General features: G+C 40.6%; 1 protein-coding gene across 3 annotated transcripts in view; it reads left to right on the forward strand.

Moving 5' to 3' along the window:
- OSBPL3 (oxysterol binding protein like 3) overlaps window positions 1-10,351 on the forward strand; it is a 199,424-nt gene extending 189,073 nt beyond the window's left edge. For 2 of the 3 annotated variants that reach the window (XM_005205542.5, XM_005205541.5), the window contains exons 22-23: window positions 335-457; window positions 6,681-10,351. In XM_005205542.5, coding sequence (XP_005205599.1) covers window positions 335-457; window positions 6,681-6,777 — 220 coding nt within the window. In that variant the 3' untranslated portion in view covers window positions 6,778-10,351. 3 annotated transcript variants of the gene reach the window in all.
- The last annotated feature ends 245 nt before the right edge of the window (window positions 10,352-10,596 follow it).

The raw sequence follows: 10,596 nt of genomic DNA on the forward strand, positions 1-10,596 counted from the left end.
ATCTCTAGACGGATGCACAAGAAACTAGTCACGGTGGGCTACCCACGGTGGGTGGGGTAGGAAGGAAACAGGTAGAATTGAAGACAGGAACGAGAGGGAGATTTTGCCCCAAATTCCTTTTTATAGATATAATTTTTTGAACCATGTCTGTATCACCAGTTCATAGCACAGTGTCATCCCTCACTACTTCCAAGTGATGTTTAAGGGTTGGGACGTATCTTATTTTACAGGAGGATATTCTGAATGTCCAGTCTGTACATGTGCAGTTCTGGTAGTAATGATGGTTCCATTTTTTGGCATTTATATTCCTTCATCTTTTCCCTTAATGTCTCAGGTTTCTAGAAGAAGGGAACTTAGAAGAAGCTGAAATACAAAAGCAGAGGATTGAACAGCTGCAGAGAGAAAGGCGGCGGGTCTTGGAAGAAAATAAGGTGGAGCACCAGCCGAGGTTTTTCAGGTGTGTAAATGGTGGGGTCCTACGGGTCATTGTTGGCAGGTACTGGTGACACCCGTTGCTTCTGGACTGAGGAGAGTGGATGGGGTGTCCCCTCCCCGTGAGAGTGTTCTCAGCACTTTCCCTGCTTCACAGTGGTGACGTCTGTCCTTTGCCAGGGCCGGTCTTTGTGTGGACACTGCCTCCACCCTCAGTCGTCCTGCTTTTTTTGCATCCCTTGCTCTTTCCCTATGCCTCTCAGCACCTCCCACAGGACTTTGCAGAGAGGTGCTCAGTAAGAGTTTATGGGAGAAGCAAAGAGACCAACCAAACCCAGCTCCCAATACCAGGCCAGTCTGTTCAGACGGGATCTAAGATTGGTTTCTCTGCATCCCCTCTCATGAGTATAGGGCTTCCCTGATAGCTCAGTTGGTAAAGAATCCACCTGCAATGCAGGAGACCCCAGTTCAATTTCCTGGGTCAGGAAGATCCCCTGGAGAAGGGATAGGCTACCCACTCCAGTATTCTTGGGCTTCCCTTGTGGCTCAGTTGGTAAAGAATCCACCTGCAATGCGGGAGACCTGGGTTTGATCCCTGGGTTGGAAAGATCCCCTGGAGAAGGAACAGCTATCCACTCGAGTATTCTGACCTAGAGAATTCAATGGATTGTGTAATCCTTGGAATCGCAAAGACTCAGACACGACTGAGCGACTTTCATTTTCTCATAAGTATATTCTGTACAGTGATGGAGATAATTAACCATCATCAAACTAGAAATTCCAAGTACTAATTCTTGAGTTGCAGAAGTTCCAATATACTGGGGCTTAGATTTGGAACATTTACTATCATTTTAAAAATAACTGGCTAGAAGGCTCTTATTAAAAATAGGCTGAAAGTTTAGAAGGGACATCCAAGATCGTCTGCCCTTCACCTCCTCTCTTATTAACTGAGAAGAGGTGAAGGACCAGGGGACATAGGTGATCTGTGGAAGGACCCAGTGGACTGTCCCAGACAGGGGCCTGGCTCTCTTGACTACAGGCCAGGGCGCAATATGGTTCTGGGGTTTTTTCCAACAAGTTTTTCTGGGGTTTTAGCAATAAGTTATGTTTTATCCCCCCAGTATAATATTCTTTCCCCTCAAGTTGGTGTGGATTTTGATCACACACTAAGGATTTGAGTGATTGAAGATCAGTATAGTAGAGTTTTATCCTGGAATATTCACAGCTTCATTTAAACATTTAATGAATACGTTTCCTTAAATTATTTTTTTCAGAAAGGCAATGGATAGGTAAATGGATAGACTAACAGACTGATCAGTTGATTTTACTAATATTTGTTAAAGAGGTTCGCTACAGTATTTTTAGGATCATTAAATATTGTGGGTAACCAAACTGTCTCAAGAACTAGATAAGGAGATTGATCAACTTGACCTGATATGAGAACCTGAAAAATCTTCATAAAGTCTATGGAGCTCTATGGGAATTGAACTACCATTTAAATGCAAAATATAAGATGTTACCTAGGCTGTCGCTTCAACCATGTAAGAATTTTGTCTGGAATAGAGAAGGACCAAACCCAGTGGCAGCTCTTCTTCTTTTTGATTATCTATAAAATTATCAGAGTATTGGATGTGGCAGGTAAAAATGTGAGAAAAGGTGGGAATTGTTCAGCAGTAGCAGTCCTGGAACTGTTCCAATTAGAAGCTGGCAGAGATGACAGAGAGGAGGAGTATGGGGACTTAGATGTTTCCATTGACACTAAGGAGTCACCAAAGTATTAATGGAAATTCCAAGTGGAAACTACAGCTCTGGCAGCTTTAGTCATCTTTGTTTCAAAGAAAAATATCTGATATGCAGATTGACTTATTTTAAACACATCCCTTTATTGGAATAGGGAAACAATTGTGATAAAAATCCATGTTCCTCTTATGGTTGCTGGGATAAGACTGGGAGAAAGAGATAGTTAGGGAGTTTGGGATCAACAGGTATACACTGCTATATTTAAAATGGATAACCAGTAAGGACCTACTGTATAACACAGGGCACTCTGCTCAATGTTTTGTGGCAGCCTGGATGGGAGAGGAGTTTGAGAGAAAATGGATACATGTATGCTAAGTCACTTCAGTCGTGTCCGACTCTGTGCAACCCTATAGACGGCAGCCCACCAGGCTCCCCCGTCCCTGGGATTCTCCAGGCAAGAACACTGGAGTGGGTTGCCATTTCCTTCTCCAATGCATGAAAGTGAAAAGGGAAAGTGAAGTCGCTCAGTCGTGTCTGACTCTTAGCAACCCCATGGACTGCAGCCCACCAGGCTCCTCCATCCATGGGATTTTCCAGGCAAGAGTACTGGAGTGGGGTGCCATTAATGGAGCCATATACATGTATCCTGGAGAAGGCAATAGCACCCCACTCCAGTACTCTTGCCTGGAAAATCCCATGGATGGAGGAGCCTGGTGGGCTGCAGTCCATGGGGTTGCTAAGAGTCAGACACGACTGAGCGACTTCACTTTCTCTTTTCACTTTCATGCATTGGAGAAGGAAATGGCAACCCACTCCAGTGTTCTTGCCTGGAGAATCCCAGGGACGGGGGAGCCTGGTGGGCTGCCGTCTATGGGGTTGCACAGAGTCAGACATGACTGCAGTGACTTAGCAGCAGCAGCAGCAGCATACACTTAAAATGGATTATATGTGTATAATGGACTCAGTCAGCTGAGTCCGTTTGCTGTCCACCTGAAACTATCACAACATTGTTAATTGGCTATCCCCCAATACAAAATTAAAAAAAAAAAAAAACTATGTTCCTAAGAATGTGGATAAATATGTACTCCTCACTTTTTCTAAAACATGTGACAGTATCAGTCAACATTACAAGTGCACATACTCTTTGACCCAGATGTTTTAACTTACAGGAATTTTTAATATAATAAATCTCACACACATACAAAATAACATATGTTTTGTTTATAATAGCTAGAGGTTGACAACACAGTGTCCACCAGTCAAGTACCTGTTAAATCGTGGTCCATCCCCACAATGGAATATCATGCAACTGTTTAAAAAGGAAACGAGGAATTCCTTTTTGCCAGAGAAACCAAACTTTCCCTGCAGAAGACAAATGGTGAATATTAACTTTGCAAGGTGTGAGGCCTCAATAGTGATGACTCAACCCTGCTGTGCAATGCGAAAGCAGCAATAGTGAATACTTGAATAACAGGCATGGTATGTTCCGATTAAATGGAATTGCAAAGATAAGCCAGCTGCTGGATTTGGCCATTAAGCTATAGTTTGCTGATCTTATTTTGACAATGGAAAAGGATTACAAGTATATATGTTATGTAAAAACTTAAGGGGTAGGACACCATCCAGGGCTACCATGGTATGAAAAAAAGGAGAGGAGTGGAGCATGCATGTGCGTGCATGCAAGCTCACACACATGGAATTTCTCTGAAAGAGTGAAGCTGCTAAGATTATTGTCTCTGAGGAGAACCAGGATGCTGGGAGTAGGATGGAAAAATTCAGCTCTCCACTCTTATGAACCTTTTGAATTTGGGTCTATGTAATATCTAGTATTATACGATTATACAGTGGAAGTGACAAATAGAGTCAAAGGAATTAGATTTGAGAGTGTCTAAAGAACTATGGGCAGAGGTTTGTGACATTGTATAGGAGGCAGTGATCAGGACCATCCCCAAGAAAAAGAAATACAAAAAAGGCAAAATGATTGTCTGAGGAGGCCTTACAAATAGCTGAGAAAAAAAAGAGAAGCAAAAGGCAAAGGAGAAAAGGAAATATATATCCATCTGAATGCAGAGTTCCAAAGAATAGCAAGAAGAGATAAGAGAGACTTCCCCAGTGATCAGTGCAAAGAAATAGAAGGAATCAGTGCAAAGAAAACAGTAGAATGGGAAAGACTAGAGGTCTCTTCAAGAAAATTAGAGATACCAAGGGAACATTTCATGCAAAGATGGGCCCAATAAAAGACAAAAACAGTATGGACCTAACAGAAGCGGAATATATTAAGAAGAGGTGGCAACAATACTCAAAAGACTTATACAAAAAAAGATCTTCATGACTCAGATAACCATGATGGTGTGATCACTCACTTAGAGCCAGACATCCTGGAGTGAGAAGTCAAATGGGCCTTAGAAAGCATCACTATGAACAAAGCTAGTGGAGGTGATGGAATTCCAGTTGAGCTATTTCAAATCCTAAAAGATGATGCTTTGAAAGTGCTGCACTCAATATGCCAGCCAATATGGGAAACTCAGCAGTGGCCACAGGACTGGAAAAGGTCAGTTTTCACTCCAGTCCCAAAGAAAGGCAATGCCAAAGAATGCTCAAACTATTGCATTTGCACAATTGTATTCATCTCACACGCTAGCAAAGTAATTCTCAAAATTCTCCAAGCCAGTCTTTAGCAGTACGTAAACCAAGAACTTCCAGATGCTCAAGATGGATTTAGAAAAGGCAGAGGAACCAGAGATCAAATTGCCAACATCCATTGGATCATCGAAAAAGCAAGAGAATTCCAGAAAAACATCTACTTCTGCTTTGTTGACTATCCCAAAGCGTTTAACTGTGTGGATCACAATAAACTGTGGAAACTTCTTAAAGAGATGGGAATACCAGACCACCTGACGTGCCTTTTAGGAAATCTGTATACAGTTAGAACTGGACATGGAACAACAGACTGGTTCCAAATAGGGAAAGGAGTACATCAAGGCTGTTTATTGTCACCCTGCTTAGCACTTATATGCAGAGTACATCATGAGAAACACTGGGCTGGATGAAGCACAAGCTGGAATCAAGATTGCTGGGAGAAATATCAATAACCTCAGACATGCAGATGATACCACCCTTATGGCAGAAAGTGAAGAAGAACTAAAGCGCTTCTTGATGAAAGTGAAAGAGGAGAGTGAAAAAGTTGGCTTAAAACTCAAAATTCAGAAAACGAAGATCATGTCATCCAGTCCCATCACTTTATGGCAAATAGATGGGGAAACAGTGGTTGACTTTATTTTTCTGGGCTCCAAAATCACTGCAGATGGTGACTGCAGCCATGCAATTAAAAGACGCTTACTCCTTGGAAGGAAAGTTATGACCAACTTAGACAGAATATTAAAAAGCAGAGACATTACTTTGTCAACAAAGGTCCGTCTGGTCAAGGCTATGGTTTTTCCATTGGTCATGTATGGATATGAGAGTTGGACTATAAAGAAAGCTGTGTGCAGAAGAATTGATGCTTTTGAACTGTGGTGTTGGAGAAGACTCTTGAGAGTCCCTTGGACTGCAAGGAGATCCAACCAGTCCATCCTAAAGGAAATCAGTCCTGAACATTCTTTGGAAGGACTGATGTTGAGGCTGAAACTCCAATACTTTGGCCACCTGATATGAAGAACTGCCTCATTAGAAGAGACGCTGATGTTGGGGAAGGATTGAAGGCAGGAAGAGAAGGGAACAACAGAGGATGAGATGGTTGGATGGCATCACCGCTCAATGGACATGAGTTTGCGCAAGCTCTGGGAGTTGGTGATGGACAGGGAGGCCTGGCGTGCTGCAGTCTATGGGGTTGCAAAGGGTTGGACATGACTGAGCGATCGAACTGAACTGAAAGTGAAAGAAAGTGAAGTCGCTCAGTCGTATCCGACTCTTTGCGGCCCCATGGACTGTAGCCTACCACGTTCCTCCCTCCATGGGATTCTCCAGGCAAGAGTACTGGAGTGGGTTGCCATTTCCTTCTCCAGGGGATCTTCCCAACCCAGGGATCTAACCCGGGTCTCCCACATTCCAGGCAGACGCTTTAACCTCTGAGCCACTGGGGAAGCCCAACTTTGAGTGACATCTAGTCAAATAGTTAACCAAGGCTGTTAACTCTAGACTGTGATGACTTCCAATTCCTTTCCTTTTTACTCTTAATTTATTATTTGATTTGAACAACCTGATTGATTTGCAGCATTTACATAGTCATACTCAAGCCATATTTTCTATACCACAGACTCTTCCCTCACCCGTTTGTCTCAGGAGTACCATTTCTCACAGCCTCTAAGTTTGAGAAGCCGAAGTCAGAAGTAGCTAAACAGTCCAGTTCTGGACCACAGGGACAGAGTGTGCAGATGCAAATGATAATCTGGACGGGCAGCAGCGGGGGATGGGTGGAGGGCCAGGCAGGGCAGAGAGGAACTGAAAAGGGAAATAGAGACTATGACGATCTTGTCAAGAGCCTTCAACAAATTCTTTCACTTCCACAGGAAATCCATTGATGACTCTTGGGTGAGCAACGGCACCTACTTGGAACTTAGGAAAGATTTTGGTTTTTCCAAACTGGACCATCCTGTCTTATGGTGAAAGAGGAAAGAACAAGACATCTTTGTGCTTCTCCTGCATTTGCTTTCTGAAGCCACCGTCTTGTGTCTGTATATTTAAACAATATTATCTAGAATGATCACTTGTGCTTCTTAGCTTAGCGTTGTAAGTATTTAAGTATATATTTTCTTCAGTAGGTTTCTTTACAATTTCAAATGTTATCATGATTGTTTATATGAATGTAGAACACCTTGATATTTCTTTTTATATATAAACTATTTAATAAAAATAAAAGATTGAATGTTAATGTGTGGGTTAAAAAAGAAACTTTAACACTAATTTTCCAAAGGTTAGGAAAATTCTAATTAAATTTATGCCTTATAAAATTAGGTTGTAAAGAAAATCCATCTCTCCCAGGTGCATTAAGAAAAAAGAATACCTAGGGTTACTCACCCATGCATAAGCTACCCAGGTTTATTTTGGTAGCTCAGGTATCTTTTTGCCTCAGACAGCTTTTGAATTGCTCACACAGAACAATTCTGCTGGTGCTGGAGTCTGAAGAATACTCGTATTTGCATTTCAGTGACTGGAGAGAATGGTATAAGATGAGTGAGATATGTTTTTATATAAGATGGGTGTGGTACCTTCTCAAAGAGGGAAACATTTGAAGTCATCCCTCCCTATAGTTTCATTGCCTATGTGCAAAATCATACAGAGAAAGTGTTGATAATTTGAGAAATCCCTATTTTTTAAATATCATAATGAATTCCCAAACAGTAGGAAATTTCTCCTTAGAGTTAAATCATTACAAGTTAAAAAAACTGTTTTCCTACTCCACCCCAACCTCCCCCACTATTTGCCCACATCTCTGTTGAACGTGGAATGATCCAATTTAGTGTTAAAATACACAGGGGATTCCACATGGCAGTTTGACTTTCCAGAAGTTTAATAAAGTAGCTGATTGTTTTAAGTAACTCAACACATTTTCCTTAAATACTGTTTTGGTATTTTCTACCTCTTAATAAGCAATGTATTTTAGATCTTGTATTAAAAAGTTTGACCATCTGCCTTATAGAAAAATGTAGAGAGTTGAGTTCTTCCTTTGTGCTGTGTTCTGATAAAGCTTTAAATGTCTTCTTATCCCCTTCCTACACTTTCTTCTTAACTCATATCACTCATTTGTGAGTTTTGCAGCAGTCTTGAATGATACAGATTATAACTACCAAAAGGAGAAACTTTGCCTTTTTAAATGTGTTATTGCCAATTACAATAATAGAATATGTGCAGTAGTTGAATTCTGTGATCAAAGCAGTTCCAATTTCTGCCCGTATTACTTTAAAACCAAAGCTTGAGTTTTAAGCATTTTCCTCTAAAGTCCATAACAACCCTATGGGATATCAAGTAAAATGATGTGGTAAAAAAAAATTTCTCCAGAAAACATTTTTAGATATTTAAATAACATCAAAGAATGCTATGAGTGAAAAATCAAATAAGTAATGGGAAAAAGCATGCACTGTTTTTCAGTGTCACACAAACAACTAGTTAGAGAGTGTTCCATTTTCAAAATAGAGTTAAAGTGGATCACTAGCCTTTTGGAATCTGCAAGTGACTAGCATTTTAAAATAATATGCGATTCATTAAATATTGCTTTCATCCATTTCATTTTATCAAGACGTCGAGATGAACACAGTGAGAATATCATTTCCATTTCTAATGAAAATGATCAAATTCTTTGGTATGGGCTTTGTTCTTTTCTTTTCAAGCTTGTATCAGAATTCTGCTCACAGACAGGAAGAAGAGGCCTGTGGATTTTAAGGGTACTCCAGGGGAAAACAAATCTCATTTTCACAGTGTGAAGGTAAATGTAGAACTTGAGTAATACTGACTGCGGCAGAGGTTGGCTCAAAACAAGAACAAAACATGCAGCCTGAATGGATGTAGCTTTGTCATGAGGTCTTTGGCAAGTCTTTAATTGTCCCAGTTGCTATTTCAATTGATCTTATGTTTCATTTTGTAATCACAAGGATCAAGGGACCAAACATCACCTTTGTAGTCATTTAAGATGGGAGTGTGGATAAATTTGAATATGCATACCAATTTTAAAACCTATTAGTACCCACCTCTATAAAGGGTTTTTCTGACATTTAAATGGCTTGGTGATACATCCTATTATAATCCTCAAATTCCCTTGAGGGGGAAACAGCTTCTTTTTTCCTTCAGTCTCGACTCTCAAAAGCACCTTCTCAACCTAATTTGTATCTCAAGGACATTTTATAGTCTTAAGATGAAGGAAGCAAAAACATGGCATTGTTTGAGGACTGAGGCAGAACTGACTTTTCCAGATTTTGGATCTCCCAATTACATAATGCCAATCACTTCATCGCTGAAGGTACACGTTGTAACCTCTGTTTTATTCCTGGTCATCCCATCCCAAATGTATGGTGAACCACACCGCTGTTCTTGGAAATGGGACCGTGTGCAGTCCAGTTTCCCACATTACACCCCAGGTAACGTGGTGCTGCTGCCCCTGCTGGTCGTCCCAAGCTGCAAGAGATGCTTTTCAGGAAGGGGCCACAGTCTCCTGTGTAGCCAGGCAGATCACTCCCTCCCCAGGTCCCAAAGCCTAAGATGGTATTTCCTGGAGTGAAATGTAATAATCAAAGTCTCAGTGCAGCTTCTTTCTCCATGCCATTCACCTCCTAGAGGCCAGGCTGGTTCTGGTACTAACTAAACAGACGGAGTTCACTTTAAGACAACTGTCATTATCCCCACAGAATGCCCAGACAGCCCCCACAGCCTCATGTGCTTCCTATAGACTCTCTGGGAGAGTAAAATAGACAAACCATTCATTAAAAAAAATATTTACTTCATTTGGGCTGCTGCTTTTCTCACATCCTATTTTTAATTACTTCCAGTAAATCATTGACTTGGGCTTCAAGCACTGTCCTTCTGTGTTTTCCACATTTATGACGAGTGACCTTGTCCTACCATTAATAATGTCAACACTAAAAGAAAAATGATAAAGGTTCTGTTTGGTTGTTGAAACTTGTTGTAGGTCTAATACTTATTCTGTAAATTATATTATGCCTTCTGCTATCATAGAATTTTCTCAGACCTTTTAGTTATGAATAGGAGCAATAAGCAGTTGTATTGACATAATTTATTTAAATGTCTTTAATTTTGATATTAACATTGGCATAACTCTATTTTTGCTACCAAATGATAGCTATTTTCATGTGCTCAACTTTCCCTACATTGTATTAATCTGTTGCTTGGTGTTTGTCTCTATTTTTCTTTTTTGGAAATATAGACCATATAAGTATCTGCAAATTGCAGCAGTCTGAAATGCAAACCATTTTCAGGAACTTTGGTTTTGAGGAATGCAATGATCAGAGGTTGTTAATTTATTTGTGATGATTTTATCTTTGTCTCTTACCCTCAGAAGATACTATTTTTTTTAATGGATTTTGTAAATCTTTCATCTGTTTATAAGATTATTTTCTGTTTAAAATTCCAGCCTTCCACCCATCCGCCGAGGCCTCCCCCAAAAGCTCCAACTAATTTGCTTTTTCCCCACGTGTAGCTAGTTGACTGAATAAATAACATGGAAAAAGGCTGCCCCTGTCGTTGTGTTTCCAGGTTAATGGGCATATGTGGCTGTTGATGGGACAGAGCAAGACTCCAGCTGAGATTCTTGAGGGAGAAACACACAAGATTAACTAAAGTGATGGGGTTGGAAATAAAAAAAATACCCCAGGACCCAAAGAACCCTGGAAACTTTGGCAAAAGTTGCCATATTTTTGGTCTGAACATTTCCGAGATATACTGCAAATGTAGGTCCCCCACCATTGGGACAAGAAC

This window comes from Bos taurus, chromosome 4 (genome assembly GCF_002263795.3).
Source record: "Bos taurus isolate L1 Dominette 01449 registration number 42190680 breed Hereford chromosome 4, ARS-UCD2.0, whole genome shotgun sequence".
NCBI lineage: Eukaryota > Metazoa > Chordata > Mammalia > Artiodactyla > Bovidae > Bos > Bos taurus.